At 41.1% G+C, this 16,544-nt stretch overlaps 2 protein-coding genes across 2 annotated transcripts in view; both read left to right on the top strand.

Annotated features, from left to right (window-relative positions):
• The window catches only part of LOC116318899 (histone deacetylase HDT2-like), a 53,377-nt gene that overhangs the window by 7,512 nt on the left and 29,321 nt on the right, over nt 1–16,544 (top strand). The gene's annotated exons all lie outside the window — the stretch shown is intronic.
• On the top strand, nt 1,304–15,691 carry LOC120440023 (uncharacterized protein DDB_G0286299-like). The gene is made up of 14 exons (XM_039611576.1): nt 1,304–1,337; nt 1,458–1,591; nt 1,694–1,745; nt 1,973–2,290; nt 2,378–2,433; nt 2,699–2,816; nt 9,936–10,024; nt 10,149–10,175; nt 10,309–10,426; nt 12,631–12,680; nt 12,846–12,872; nt 13,006–13,123; nt 13,278–13,383; nt 15,601–15,691. The coding sequence occupies exons 1-14, from the start codon at nt 1,304–1,306 to the stop codon at nt 15,689–15,691; spliced, it is 1,338 nt and encodes a 445-aa protein (XP_039467510.1).

The raw sequence follows: 16,544 nt of genomic DNA, 5'->3' as shown, positions 1-16,544 counted from the left end.
TCTAGTGTTGTACGCCACATCCCCATTGAGTTCCTGATGAAGGCTCTTAGGGTCCTGTTGATCTTGTACAATTCTAGGCATTCCAGTATCCAGCTGTGGGGCATTGAGTCATAGGCCTTCTTGTAATCAATCCAGGCTGTGCACAGGTTGGTCAGTCTGGTCTTGCAGTCTCGGCTGACTGTTCTGTCTACCAGTAGCTGGTGTTTTGCGCCTCTGGTATTCTTGCCAATCCCTTTCTGTGCCCCGCTCATGTATTGACCCATGTGCCTGTTCATCTTAGCCGATATGATGTCTGACAGGAGCTTCCATGTAGTACTGAGGCAGGTTATTGGTTGGTAGTTGGATGGGACCGTCCCTTCTTGGGGTCCTTGGGGATCAGGACTGTCCGACCTTCAGTTAGCCATTCCGGTGTCTCTCGTTAACTAGCAGCTGGTTCATTTGTGCTGCCAGACGCTCGTGGAGTGCAGTCAGCTTCTTCAGCCAGTAGGCGTGAACCATGTCGGGGCCTGGTGCTGTCCAACTCTTCATACTGGAGACCCTTTCTTGGATGTCTGCCACTGTGATGGTTACTGGACCCTGTTCAGGAGGTCGCTATGGTCTGCCCTCAGATCCACTAGCCACTGAGCATTGCCATTATGGGTTGCGTCCTTCTCCCATATGCTCTTCCAGTATTGCTCCGTCTCCAGCCTTGGTGGTGCTGTTCTGCTATTGTTTCTCTGCCACTGAGAGTACACCTTTGCTGGTTCTGTGGAGAACAGCTGGTTTATTCTCCTGCCTTCGATCTCTCTTGTGTATATATATATATATGTGAATTCATTCTTCACAAGTCGAGACTGCCTAAATGAAACTGCCTTTCTTTTGTTCCTTCAGATAAAGACATGCATAATTACATTCAAATGATTTTAAGTGATTGCATGATTTTGGCAGAAATAGCTTTAGGAAACACTCTCCAGGAATCTTAGCACCGTATCATACTTTATCTGGAGGACATTTTGGCTTTTTAAATGTAAAACTTAAGGACAGAAAACCCCAAAAGATTGTTGGATAAGCAAACTGTTGTTGTGATTTGGTGCTATATAATAAAAATGAATTGAATTATAAATATTTGCATTATCACAAGTATTACAATGAAAGTATGAAATACTCCCACAACTGGCATCTCTCTTTATACAACTTCTACAATTGCAAATTAATTGTACATTGACCATGAAAATACATTTAATATATATTTTTATGGAGAAATTACTTCTTCTTTTTTGGTGATTCAAAAACAGACCTCTGGCGTGTAAAATGTGGAACCAAAATGGGCATCTTGCATAAAGAGAAGATGAGCAAAGGTAAGTACATACTGTATTGTTTTCTTACCTGTCTTTCCTTTTCTCTTTTGTACATATATAAATACATCAATCAATGAATAATTTTTCATAAAAACGATTACTTTTTCTTTATAAATATAGGTGAGGCATGTATTGAGCGTAAAGGCTCCTTTTACACTCCACCTGAGTTTGAGAAGCTTGCAGGAAAAGAGCCATGTAGAAAATGGAAGTCATCTATTTGCCACAAAGGAAAAACTCTACGCTTTTGGTTCAAGGTACTTTGTTGCATTTTTATGAATCTACAAAATCTGATTTCACTAAATAAACCGCTGAATTAACTTATCACAGAAAGGTGAGCTAACCACTACCGGATATAGACAAAAGAAAAACAACAATCATCAGACCTTGAGTCCCACGAACTCTCAACAGGTTTGTCTGCTCTTTTTTTTTTATCTGTGCCTCAAAACCAGAGAATGTTTGAGAATATGAATCAAAAGCATGCAAACATTATATTATTTTTAATTAGCTGTTTGAAGACTTCAGTAGTTTTGACAAATATACCACAGAAGTTCAGAAAAAAAATATTTACATAGAAAAAGTCACAAAAATCTCCATGTACATTGTAATATTTTATGTATTTAAACATCTCTTGAAAGAACCCAAGGAAGATCATGATGAAGATGAAGATGGAGAAGAAGATGATGAGGATATGGATGAAGATAATGAGCCTGACACTAAGAAAAACGAAGATGAAGATGCTACACCGATTTATATCTATTCTGAAGAAGAAGAAAGCGAGGAAGATCTTGTTGAAGATGAAGATGGAGAACAGGAAGATGAGGATATGGATGAAGATGATGTTGGTGACGATCAGCGTAGCACTGAGGAATATGAGCATGAAGAAGATGATAATGATGAGGATGAGACTGTGCCTGCTGTTGCCTCTAACAATACTGACAGCAGTAGTACCAAAGGTGACATTTCCAATATATTTCCTATTGGTATGTTATGATAACAAATACCTTGTTTGTGTATGAAAATAACTTTTCTTCTTTTTTCAGAGAGAGTAACAGCTACAATTCCAACACCTGGAAAACATGCATTAGAGATGAAAGAGGTAAAGTGTATCATTAACATCCTTCCTGAGGCAAGATAGATTATTTTATTTAAAGGTTTCACTGTGCTTTACATTGCTGGAAGTTTTGAGTATGTCACGGATCAGAGATTACTCTACTTCACACCAGCACCGTCATCAAGCTAGAAATTTGTAAAATATTATGGTTCAGCATGACATTCAAAATAAATTACAAATGTACACTTTTACCTCATCCAGACCGACTATTTAAAAAAATACTAATACATTCTTGGTTGTCTTAAAACAGAAAATTAGACATCGTCCTCACATACCAAGATCTGAAGTCAGTGGAAATAAGAGAGATGTGGCAACAAACACAGCAATCAGACTGCAAAATGTTAAGAAAGAACCTCAAGACAAACTGAGTGAGTTGTTCAAATACTGAAAGCACTTTAAGGTTGTATTCAACTTCTGTTTTGTTTTCAATCTATTTTCTAAGTTCACAGGTTTGTCCTTCTTTAACCTTCGATTATGTGAGATGTGTGGGTGTACAGTTAACTTGGCTCAGTTCTGAAATGATAATTGAATAGAATAGAAAAGAATAGAATTCAACTTTATTGTCATTGCACATGTCACAGGTACAGGGCAACGAAATGCAGTTTGCATCCATCCAGAAGTGCTTTAGTGATATAGATATATTACAATATATATTAGCAATAATATAGATATGCAAGTATATTACAGAAATGGGTCTATTGTGGTATGTTATAATGTACACGGTATGAAGTATGTTGTGAATATTCTATAACTATAGGTATGTACAGGCTGTAGTGAGTACAAGCTATGTACAGGATATAAATATGAAAAACTATACAGAGTATGAAATAAATAACTTTACAGAAATATGAGATATACAGTTATACAGAAATGGGAACTATGCAAGTTGTAAACAGTTGTAAGGTTAAAAATTATTGTATGTACAGAATGATTATTTACACAGAGCTATACAGTAGTGCAGTTAAGATAAGTGAGGGTGTGGATAATTTCTACAGAGGCTGTCAGATGTCAGGAGGCAGAGTTCAGGAGTCTGACAGCTGTGGGGAAGAAGCTGTTCCGGTACCTGGTGGTCTTAGTCCGGAGGCTCCTGTAGCGCCTCCCAGAGGGCAGGAGGGTGAAGAGGCCATGTGATGGGTGACTGGGGTCTCTGATGATTTTCCCAGCCCTTTTCAGACACCGCTTCCTGTAGATGTCTTTTATGGCAGGAAGTGGTGCTCCGGCGATGCGCTGGGCAGTGTTGTGGAAGTTTTCCATTAAATAAAGCCTGCAGATGAGTGGTGAGCGATAGCCAACATTCTTTTAATCAAAGCACACAAAGAACAGACAACCAAGCTTGGTGGAGAGCCTGCATGACCACAGGGCAGGGTCAGCAGAGTCTCACTGAGAGTAGGGTGGCTCTCACTTAAATACCTTCTCCAGGAACAAAAGGCAGTACACAGATGTTTCACACCTTAAGATTCACCACTCCCTGGAAGAGACAAAAGACTCTTCCTGTGGAGTTGTCTGCTTCCCCAACTTCCTAACTAGACCCCCACCATTTGTCTTACAGTATGGGTGTCAGACATGTTAAAATCCAGTGGCACCAAAGCATTACAATAAAATAATGTGATTAATACATAAGTGAAAGAAATTCCTTTACAATCCCACCCTTTGATTCTCAAATCAAGAATCACATTAAAACCAGAATTTCTTTCCCAACATTCTGTACATCACATCAACATTATTTTACACTTAAAGGAGTTTCACACTGTGTATCCTAACTTCACTGTTCTCCCACCACCCTTTGTTCATCTTTAATCTTCCCCCAATCTAAGCTCTCACATGCAAATGGCAACAACAATGATACAGAGGAAAGGTCTTCTCCATAGTGTCAGAGTACTTTGCATGGCAAAGTGAAAAAAAAGCATTAGATGGTCATTCCCAGTCCCCGGTCATGGCTCCTGGTGTCTGTGCCATTTACAGAGTCATAATTCCAACGCTGGTCTCCCTCTGCGCTGTCACTTTTGGAGCTTGGCACGCTCTCTCCATCCCTTGATTTCCGTTCCAACGCAGCTGTAGATTTAAGGCAGAGCACGTCGTACACCTTAGTTGTCTTCCTCAACGTCAACGGCGAAACTCTTTCATTTTATTTTAAGATTTTACTGTTCAAAATCTCCTCGTGACAATCATTTGAAGCCCAGTGGTGCAGCCCACTGTCGTTTGTCTGCTGTCCTGCAGATGGTCCCTGCTTCTCACTGGTCCTCTTGAAGCGTTCTCTCCCGGTCGTGGTCTGGATCTGCACTTCAGTCTCTTCTTCCATATCTCTCATGTCACGGTCTCTGCAATTTAAAATGAAAACTTCCCGGAAAACCCTCTTTTGCCCTATGTCAGCTTAGCACAATTAGACATGCACAATAAAGTTGTGCATTGTCTCTAAAAATTCCCAGGATTCCCCCTGGAGTAGTTTCACTCCAGGCCCTGTCTTTAGAAAAGGTAAAACATTAGCCAGTGGTGTGTCCTGCTGCAAATCATGTGATTGGATCATATGATTAGCCCTCTGCTGTGGAAGAATAGATGTTAGCGTAGCGCATCTGTATGCACACTTTCTCACAGTGACCTCTGCACTGTAAACAATACAAGGTCATGAATAACACACCGCTGGTAAATTCAAAGACACAGAAAGTGGCAATTAAAAGGTTAAACCAGCATGGTCCAAAAGCTCATGCAACCTGTTGCTGTCACCTTTCTGCTCCTGTAAAAAAACAAACATACATACATACATCCACCCTTTTGTCAGGTCAAGGTGGAGGTGCAATCTTGCATACTGGTGTCAAGTCAGTAAAAGCTTTTGTCAGTCCAGTCAGTCCTCATTTTTATTTGCTGACAGTAGAACCTCGTGACGCAATAAGTTTCTACTGCCAGCAATGACGTCATTTAAAAAAAAGAAAAATAATTTAGACTGGATTACATCGCTGAATCCTTTTTGACAGGGACTTGTTTTCTGGTTGTCCCAAATCAGTGGCTTTCTCCCGAGCCCATTTTAATTTTTTTGGAGAAACTCACTTGCGATTGTTCAACATGTTGTGTAGCGCTTTCGATCCCGATCTTGTAGGCCTGCTTCAAAAGAAAAATTGCCAAACAAAAATCTCAGTGCACTGTTAAAAATCAAAAAATATGAAGGCCTCTTTTTAGAAGTTGTCTAAGCATATTCTTAGAATGATAGATCAAAACACAACTAACTGGTAGGTTCAAAGTGGTACCAAAATAAAATGCAAAATCCCCAAAACTTTCATCCACCAGTCACACACCTCACACAACAATATTCTATTAGATAATGAGTTTTGTTTTCCCCATGTAACCAGATGTGTGTCATGATAAGACCTCCCCACACATCAGAAACAAGAAACTCAATAATCTATTAGTCTCCACTCATCTGACCCCCCTGCATCATTCTGTTCACCCCTGCTATGATTCAATCATCCTTCCATAAAAATAATACTAGTTCACTAGTCTATGTATCACTTCTTAACCCACTAAGTGAACCGGACAAGATGATGGTAACAGCAATGCATGCTTAAAATGCTATTTGGTCTCCATGAGCTTCATTGTGTGTGTTTGTGTTAGTAGGATTAATGCATTTTCTGTTTGTGTAATTTTTGTGTACCTCTCCTCTTTGCGGTGCTCCAGACACTTTTCAATTCTCCACGCAAGGCAGTCGTTTTTTCCTTCCCAGTTTCCTAAACCCAAATTTCATTCCCCACACTAAAACAGCCATGTTCTCCCCTGCTCCTTCCACTGTGGTCTCATCTCATCTCTCCCCTTGCAGCAGTCCAGTGAGAATCAGTTGTCTTTCAGCTTTGTCCTGTCTTTTCCACTGTTTCATCTTGCCATTTTGCTCCAAAAGTGGCAAATGTCCAACTCAGACAGTCTTTCAAAGGTCCATTCACACACAGTGAAGTTGCAGCTCGTTGGAAATGCACATCCATCCATCCAGTCATGATGATGCCATTTTTCTCCTTGCTGCCGCTGTCTTGCACAGTTGCTGCTGCTGGACCTTTTCTTCACTGCTCAGGACCCTGCTGTGAGCTCTTGATATCCATCTCGTTGTTCTGGAACTGCATTTCTTGTCTTCAGGGAGAGATTCTTGGAGCTTGTGTTCTCAGGGTGACAAACACATGGAAGTTAAGCTGTAAAACAATTCAGCCAAAACTTGGCTTGAGTGTTTCTAAATGATGTTAACCTATAATTTTCTTCCGACTGCTGCACGTGAAAAATTGATCAGGGTCTGCTCTTCACCTGCAAGTGACACACTGAGACATTTTGATCATTCTTATCACTGCTTAAAGAAACACGTCTCCCCTCTCTGGTTCTGAAGTCCCCTTTCTTAAAACCCCAGAGAGATTGTAGTTGTTCTACATTGAAAATCACCAAACCCTCTTCCTGTTTTTTTTTTTACTCATTTTCATCAACAATTCTGCTAATTTTGTGTGTGTGCCCACCCTAGGGGAGCTGGTGGCCTGCAGTACCACCGTCTCCCGCTAGTTGGAAACAACTTTACGCACATTTCTACACTCCTCTTTCTTTTTTTTTTTTCTTGTTTTTGTTCCCTATTTTCAACATTTTGAACCCCATTTTTCTCTGTTTTTTACACACACACCAGCTTTTCCCACACAACCATTCTCTTTCATCTCACAACATACTTTTACCCACAGTTCTTAACATACAGTCACACATTGAGTTTTGTCTCTGGCCGCCTGGTGGAACGTCTGCCGCAGTCGCCTCTCGAGCCACTAATCCGGCTCCGCTGACTGCCCCTGGAATCTAGATTCTCTTCCTACTACACGAGGCGTCCCCCGTGAGGTTCCTTGCCTTCTACGGACCAAGGAACGAACACCGCCACCCCCAGTCTCCTTTGAAGAAGTTAGGATCTTTTAGAAGACGCTAGAGATGTCACTCCGTGATTCTACACGAAGACTCTCCGTGATTCTACACGAAGACTCCCTCGGAGCTCTTGCCCTGGAAGGTCGTAACACACCTTCTTGGGCTCCCCGAAGGCTGCAACACGCTCACCTCTTGCCAGACACAAAACTCTCGTGACTTGTTACAAGTTAGCTATCACTCACCCATCTGCAGGAGTCCCCTCAAAATCGATGGTCTCGGTGGCCACTGAAACACACGGCTCCGTGACTCCTCCATTTCCTTTGCTTCAACAGCCGGTAGGACAAAGGTACCTTTTCCCTCAGGGGTGATCAGCCCGTCCACGGAACCGTTGTTCAGCGACCACACGGACCACCCTGCTCGCAGCGCCATTCTGTTGTGGAAGTTTTCCATTAAATAAAGCCTGCAGATGAGTGGTGAGCGATAGCCAACATTCTTTTAATCAAAGCACACAAAGAACAGACAACCAAGCTTGGTGGAGAGCCTGCATGACCACAGGGCAGGGTCAGCAGAGTCTCACTGAGAGTAGGGTGGCTCTCACTTAAATACCTTCTCCAGGAACAAAAGGCAGTACACAGATGTTTCACACCTTAAGATTCACCACTCCCTGGAAGAGACAAAAGACTCTTCCTGTGGAGTTGTCTGCTTCCCCCAACTTCCTAACTAGACCCCCACCATTTGTCTTACAGTATGGGTGTCAGACATGTTAAAATCCAGTGGCACCAAAGCATTACAATAAAATAATGTGATTAATACATAAGTGAAAGAAATTCCTTTACAGCAGTTTTCACGACCCTCTGCAACGCCTTCGGTCCGGCGGAGCAGTTCCCGTACCAGACTGTTATACAGTTGGTCAGGAGGCTCTCGATGGTGCAGCGATAGAAGTTCACCAGGATGTCTGAGGACAGGTGGTTCTTCCTCAGAGTCCTCAAGAAGAAGAGGCGCTGGTGAGCCTTCTTGACCAGCTTGGAGCAGTTGGTCATCCAGGTGAGATCCTCGGAGATGTGGACTCCCAGGAGCTTGAAGCTGCTCACACGCTCCACAGCCGTCCCCTTAATGTGGATGGGTGGATGTGGGTCAGCATTCCTCCTGTAGTCCACGATGAGCTCCTTGGTGTTCTCGGTGTTAAGCAGCAGGTTGTTTGTGTCGCACCACTCAGCCAGACGATCCACCTCCTCCCCTGTAGGCGGCCTCATCGTTGTCACTGATGAGGCCAATCACCGTGGTGTCATCTGCAAACTTAATGATGGTGTTAGAACCATCAGCAGGTCTGCAGTCGTGGGTGAAGAGGGAGTAGAGGAAAGGGCTCATCACACAGCCTTGTGGTACACGGTGTTCATTGTGATGGTAGATGAGCAGTGGTTATCCAGCCGGACATGTTGGGGCGGTTGGTCAGGAAGTCCAGTAACCATTTGCAGATGAGGGAACTGATGCCCAGGTCTGTCAGTTTCCTGATGAGTTGTGAGGGTGGATTGTATTGAACGCTGAACTGAAGTCTATAAACAGCATTCTGGCGTAGGTGTTGTTGTTGTCCAGGTGTGAGAGGACAGAGTGCAGTACGATGGAGACTGCATCCTCTGTGCTCCTGTTCTGGCGGTATGCAAATTGGTGGGGGTCCAGGGTGGGGGAGACAGGATTTGAAGTGTGCTAGGACCAGCTGCTCTAAGCACTTAGTGATGATGGGGGTGAGTGCTACTGGGCGGTAGTCATTGAGGCTAGATGGGTTGGAGTTTTTGGGTATCGGGACGATGGAGGTGGATTTGAAGCAGGCCGGTACCACAGCGTGGGCCAAGGACAGGTTGAATATGTCTGTCAGGACTCCTGCAAGCTCCCAGAACACGCTCTAAGAACACGACCGGGATGCCATCAGGACCAGGGAGAGAGTCAGAGGTTGGTGGTCTGGCGTCGTGTCTGTTTTGGTTGTGGTCGTGGGGTTCCCTCGCTCAAAACGAGCATAAAAGTTGTTGAGCTCGTTGAGGAAGGAGACATCAGAGGATGCGGGGAGGGTTTGGTGGTCCTGTAGTCTGTGATGGTCTGGAGTCCTTGCCACATGCGTCGGGGTTGGAGTTGGAGAAGTGTCCTTCTACCTTCTTTTTGTAATGGTGTTTGAGAGACACTGAGCCTCGCGTTGTTCACGCAGCGCCCGCCATCTTGGCGCGTGAAGTTCTCCAAACAATGAGTGAAATCCTTCTACAGGCTTGTGCAAAAATTAGGAGCTTTTTTATTTTATGTAAGCATTTACAGATATGTTAGCACATATGTGCACACAGCTAACTAGTAGTTTTGTTTGCAGCTTGAATAAATATTATTTACGTATGTCTTCATGATCAAAACAGATCAGGTGTGTTCTGTAATGAATAGTTGTACTTTCCAAAAGACGAACCAGCCATTGTATTTGGTACACCTGTCCAACTGCTCATTAATGCAAAAATCTAATCAGTTAATCACATGACTGCAACACAATGCAGACAAGATGATCTGCTGAAGATCAAACTGAACATCGACATCAAACTAATTCTAAAAATCCCAAAGTGTCCATGTTCATATTTTAATCACTTTTATTTTGTCAGAGAAGACAACAAGCAGCACAATTTCAACACCTGTGAAATCTGCACTAAAGATCAAAGAAGAAAAGGGTGTCGTTAATAGCCTTCCTGAGGTAAGACTGTTTTATTTTATTAAAAACTTACCATGTAAAAAAAGATAAATAAAACACCACTGTCACTAAAGCACTTGCTCATAGGGGTCATCTAATTGTTGGTGTTTTCTCCTTATTATTGTAGGGTCTTCATAATATAAAGCACCTGGAGGTGACTGTTTTTACATTGTATCGCTATATAACTAAAACTGGATTAAACTGAATGTTGCTCAAAGTAAGGCTAGCATTTTCAAATGAAATTATAAATAAGGACACTAATATATAATTGGCTGTCTTTGAAACAGAAGACTAGACATCATCCTGAGATGCCAAGATCTGAAGTCAGTGGAAATAAGAAAGATGTGGCAAAGAACACAGCAATCAAAGTGCAAAATGTTAAGAAAGAACCTCAAGACAAACTGAGTGAGTTGTTCAAAACCAAAATCACTTTAATGTTGTATTCAACTTCTATATTTTTTTTTTCTGTTGTTGAAGTAGAAGAAAAACATTTTCAATCTATAGTTTAAGTTCACAGGTTTGTCCTTCTTTAACCTCTGATTATGTGAGATGACTGTGGGTGTACAGTTAATTTGGCTCAGTTCTGAAATGATAATTGAAGTTCACCAAACAATGAGTGAAATCCTTCTATAGGCTTGTGCAAAAATTAGGAGCTTTTTATTTTATGTAAGCATTTACAGATATGTTAGCACATATGTGGACACAGCTAACTACTATAGTAGTTTTGTTTGCAGTTTGAATAAATATTATTTCTCCATGTCGTCGTGATCAAAACAGATCAGGTGTGTCAGCCATTTGATTTGGTACACCTGTCCAACTGCTCATTAAAGGGAACCCCGAATATTATGAGAAATTACTCTAAATATGTTACAAAATATTTCCACTACATAAAAACATACTTGAGAATAACTATATTTTTGTTATTCATTAAATCTTTGTTGTTTAAAACTATTTTGGAGCCGTGGGAGTGGCCATGTTTTCACAAACAATGAATTCTGGGACAATGACGGATATTGGTTGTCGGCAGTATAGGTGCTTTCGTTCAGCTGACCTGTTTTGTTTTTTATAGTATAGCAACCGTATTAATTAACTTGCCTACTATTGATGTGGTTACGACTTGGTAGACCAGCACTATCTGGTCTTTGAGTCTGACGTTATTAGCCATGTCTGGGCCCAAACTCCGCTGCAAAAGTCAAATGATCACTGCAGCATTACTGAGAGTCGAAAACTGTCTAAATATGTTCATCTATATAAAATGATAAGTGTGACGGTTCTACCAGGTGTAACAATTAAGTTTAACATTCAGGCATCCATGAAAATGGAATTTATGATATTTAACTAAGTTAGTTAACAGGGAGTGGCTGGCTAGCTTCCATCTAAATATACCATGTTCTGACTGAGAGATTTATTAAACAAATTAAAACGTACAGTTCTGCTATCACTTCCAACATAAATGACGACAGGAAAGTGAAGAGCAGCGAGGTTTGTAGGGTCATTGAAGTTGGGCTAGCTGGTGTGCTACGCGATCGCTAGTGCGACAAGCTATGTTAGCATAACATAAGTAGTAAAGCTGGAGGACGAACGCTAACAAACGGAGGACTGTTTTCCACTCGATAAAAGTTAATGTGAGGGTTCCCAATGGTTAGGGTCAAATGCAATCGCATGGCAGGATGCTGTAAACAGACCAAACGTCAGTCAGGAGAACCACCGAGATAATCCATCCACAATAGAAGGTTAGTCATTAATATACTGCTGCTGCATGGGCTGGGCTGTAGTTACATCATAAGGGTTTAAAAACTGTGAGAAGCCGACAGTGATCACTGACTGTTTTTAGAGGCTTGTTGAGATTAAATCGAACAAGATACAAAGCATTAAAACATGTTAAAAACACAACAGTCTTATTAAATGCAGAATACTTTGGGGTTGGAAGCAGGATTCATCACATTATCACTTAAAGACCGGATACCGGTCATGGAGGCTAACAAGGGCTGCCCAAAGAACATCTGGATTAAGACATACGGCTTCAAAAAGCTTTGGTGCTTTACAACAAAGGCTCTCAGTCGCAATAGCCATTGGCAAGCAGTAGCCTCATAGACACCAGTAGTTTTCTCTCACTCTCTCGTCCTCTTGTGACAGATTGTTTTCATCTTGATCTAAACTCACTACTGGTTGACTATTTTCATTCTCTCTCTCGGGTTGCTCTGGTTCAAACTGGAAAGGTTGAACAGAAGCCATTTCCATAGTGCTGCTAACTGTGAATTGGATGCAGTGCAACCGTATGATGTCGCTACCCATAGTGCATTGAGAAGTAAATAACAATGGCGGCCTACTGGTAAATCAGTTTTATATAACATGTGCTTAAAAGGAAAACATTTGGCGTATTTCAATAACACATATGTGTTATTGAAACACAGTACATATTTTAGCGCAGACATGTCTTAATAGCCGGGGTTCCTTTTAATGCATAAATATAATCAGTCAATCAAATGACAGCAACTCAATGCAGACAAGATGATCTGCTGAAGATCAGACTGAACATCAACATCAAACTAATTCTAAAAATCCCAAAGTGTCCATGTTCATATTTTAATCACCTTTATTTTTTTCAGAGAAGACAACAACCAGCACAATTTCAACACCCGTAAAATCTGCACTAAAGGTAAAAGAAGTAAATCGTGTCGTTAATAGCCTTTGTCAGGTAAGACTGTTTTATTTTATTTTAAACTTGCCATATAAAATAAAGATAAATAAAACACCACTGTCACTAAAGTGCTTGCTCATAGGGGGTCATCTAATTGTTGGTGTTTTCTCCTTATTATTGTAGGGTCTTCATAATATAAAGCACCTGGAGGTGACTGTTTTTACATTTTATTGCCATATAACTAAAACTGGATTAAACTGAATGTTGCTCAAAATAATGTTAGCATTTTCAAATGAAATTATAAATAAGGACACTAATATATAATTGGCTGTCATTGAAACAGAAGACTAGACATCATCCTGAGATGCCAAGATCTGAAGTCAGTGGAAATAAGAAAGATGTGGCAAAGAACACAGCAATCAAACTGCAAAATGTTAAGAAAGAACCTCAAGACAAACTGAGTGAGTTGTTCAAAAACCAAAATCACTAACATGATTTTTCTCTGCTTTTATTTAGAAGAGAAAAAAAATCCAGTTTCATGTATTTGTTGTATTTTTTATTATTTCTTTTGATCTTTTCTGGTCTTCTTTTCCCCAATATGTTTTCTAATCACAGGTCTTTCCTGTGAACCTCTGGCTGTGTCAGATCAGCAAGAGCATAAAGCTGTTCACTGCTCTGGCCACAAAGTAGCTGATTTACAACCCATGAGGCCAGAAGGGGGGTAAGATAAAGCTGTCATATCGTTTAGGCAAATATTTTGAATTTATTCACACAGTCTTAAAAGGTTTTGTTTCTATGGCATTTATTTCTCACACTGCAAAACCAACTCTACTTGAAATTAAATCTGACCAAACTGTCTAGTTTGAGAGAGAAAAATCTGCCAATAGGGTAAGTAAACGTTGTTTTGGTAGAATTCTTAAAACTAGCAAATTATTGTCTAAAATATACAGAACACTTACTAAAATAGATGAATCAATATCCCTTCCTTTTGCAAAGTGGGAAGCAGATTTATCAGTCAGCTTAGACCAAAACTTCTGGTCTCAGGTATGCTTAAAAACCTTCAAATTGAATAGAAATCCCAGTCTGCAATTAATACAATACAAAATACTACACAGAGTGCACTAAACAGGTCATTGGATGTTCCAGATGGGCTTTACATCTTTCAACAACTGCTCACACTGTCAAGGCAATACACCAAACACTTACATCCACGCTCTTTGGTTCTGTCCACCAGTTCAGAAGTTTTGGCACGGGATATGTGAAGACTTCTCAAAGTGTCTGAAATGTAAAATTCCAACCTCCCCTTTAGTGTGCTTGTTGGGCAAATTGGATGATGTCACTACAGAAACTAATACAGTCCACATGGTTTTTACTGCCCTATGCATTGCCAAGAAAACGGTCCTCATGAACTGGAAAAATAAAAATAATCTTAATTCTAGCCAATATAGGAACCATCTAATAGATCACATTAGTCTCGATACAACCTCTGCCACCACATTAGATCAATCCCTCTGGGCTTCTTTTGATCGGCTCCATCACCTAGCGGGGGTAGGGGGTCGTGGTTTGGTCCCGCCTTCGCTATTGTGGTTGATGTGGAGGTTGGGATGGGCTTAGGGCGTTTGGAGAATCCCTAGGGACGTTATCCCTGGAGGGCTTAACCCGGGGGTTGTGGTCATAACCTGGTTAGTGGCTCTGATTGCTCTTAGAGGGTGTTTTCCTCGTGGCTGCGTGCAGCAGGGCTGGGGGAGGGTCGGTGCTGGCGGACGTAGGTTACTGGCCTGGTAGCCTGGCTGCCCCTGAGTGGATCCGAGGCAGGCGTGGGGGCTTGGGCCCCTCCCTTCTTTTCCTCCCCATCCCCGACTGCCTCCCTCTTCCCGCTCCACCACACCCACCCACACAAGTAGGGCCTTGGGGTGCAGGTATGTCACCAGGGTGCAGGGGAGGCATGCCAGTGTTGTTCCCTATGGCTTCTGCTTCATGGATGCTGGGTGACACCTCATCTGAGACTCTCCTCAGCTCTTCCCAGAAGGGTGGCACGGATGCCCCTCCGGTGGTCCTCCTTAGGCTCTCGCACTTAGGGCCTCTGGATGTTGTTAGGGTTCTGGAGCCTGGATGTCCTCCATGTCTGCTTCATGCCCTGGGGGACGGGGCTATGGCTCCGTACACCCTCTAGCAGACTGTTACATGGGGAAACCTTTTGAATACAAGCGCACTGATCAACACAGGTGTGCACACGGGTGTTCACTGTTCATAGACATAAACTACACCTTTCTCGGCTGCTACTTCAAAGCACATTGTGCGCTGTTGGTCCTACGTGCTGCACAACAACATTCAATATTTAGTATTTACTGCTGTTTACACTTAGCTAGATTATTGCGATGGTGTTGTGTTTATTATGTTGCTCTCTTTTTTTGCTTGTTTTCTCTTCTTTTTCTCTCAACAGGTGATCCAGGTGATTTTTTTTCTTCTTTCTCTTTTTAAGTGCCCTTTCTCACTGTCCCTCTTCTCATCTGTTTTTCTTTTCCTTCATCTTTCTTGCTCCCTTTCCTATCCCCCAGTCATGTCTGTCCTTAAAAACAAAACAAAAAAACAAAACTGAAAAGTCAATCACAACTGAACTTTTTTTTGAAAAAAAAACAAAAACTAGCAAATTTGACTGTTGTATGCCTTTAATTAGACAAAACTGTCTAAAATGTCTAATTAATTAAAAATCTTAACCTATGATGAATATTACGCTTTCTTGAACAAGCTATTTTCAAAAATAAATTTGTTGTTTTAGTGTTTAATTTAGATTTTCACATAAAGGTTAGATTCATTTGCTAGTTTTAAAGATCTTACCCAAACAACTTTTGCTTACACTATTTAGATTTCTTTTCTCAAAACAAGATAGTTTTGTTAAATTTAACAAAATCTGGCTCATTTCATTTTTAACTTGCAGTGCGGACATGATGGAGGCCCTGTCACCTAAGCCCTCGGGCAGCTCTGGTTTGAATACAGTGGATCTTGATGAACTAAAGAGGAAGAAATAAAAATGCAACTAACGGTTTTAAAATTAAAAGAAGAGTATTACACTTTGAAAATAAAGGAACTTAAAAATGAGCATTAATGCTTCTGTGGGGCTGACATTGCAGACAATAAATTAAAAGATTGCTGTGTTTACATCCACAAACTGACACACGTTAGTTGGAGGTTTGTTGGCAGGAATGTTACTTTTGACAAAAGCTACATAATCATAGAAGTGTGCTGCATTAATACATTGTACTTTTTCTTAGCTATACTCAGTTTCCCTTTAGTATTGTTGATTACCATGTTTGACTTTGTTTTGTAATTAAACAAATATCTGATATTTTCTTCTGTAAAATGTGAATAAACAATATTGGTGCTTTTATCTGTAAACCATGCAAATGTTATGAAACAGTGTTTCCTTTGGACCTTGCCCAACCTGTAGTAATTGTTGTAAGAAGTAGCCTTTTAACAGCATCGTCCAGGTAATGTACTTACCTGTTTTGTATATGGATAGATTATAAACACTATGTACGTAAGCAACATAGTGGGTTGGAGAGTACTTGTATCTTGCAATAAAGGCTTCTGTTTGTGTCTGCTTTGTCTACCTCTGCGTCCTGCTTTAAACTCTTCTCATCTCCACCCTACACCACAGCTAAACCAATCACTGATTGCAAGTCTAACTGTATACCCAAAAAACCAAGAGACTCTTCAGCTGTACATCAGCATTGTAAATGTGTGATAAAACTTACAAATATCAATAGTTGAGGTAGTTTCAAAGTTACAAAGCTTAGGTTAGTGAGTTAGTTATTTAACCCTAGAACACTATCGCAAATACATTTACATGATTTCTCTCTCCTGCAGCTGTTTGCGTGTCGA

The sequence above is a fragment of the Oreochromis aureus genome, linkage group 4 (assembly GCF_013358895.1).
Source record: "Oreochromis aureus strain Israel breed Guangdong linkage group 4, ZZ_aureus, whole genome shotgun sequence".
Lineage (NCBI taxonomy): Eukaryota > Metazoa > Chordata > Actinopteri > Cichliformes > Cichlidae > Oreochromis > Oreochromis aureus.
Note: the sequence above shows the minus strand (reverse complement) of the source record. Positions and strands in the feature narration are given on the sequence as shown.

Coding starts and splice junctions, on each gene's coding strand:
- LOC120440023 (XM_039611576.1), top strand. CDS start 1,304: ATGGGCATCTTGCATAAAGAGAAGATGAGCAAAG. Junction 2,434..2,698: donor ATGCATTAGAGATGAAAGAG/GTAAAGTGTATC, acceptor GTCTTAAAACAG/AAAATTAGACATCGTCCTCA. Junction 13,384..15,600: donor CCCATGAGGCCAGAAGGGGG/GTAAGATAAAGC, acceptor TTTAACTTGCAG/TGCGGACATGATGGAGGCCC.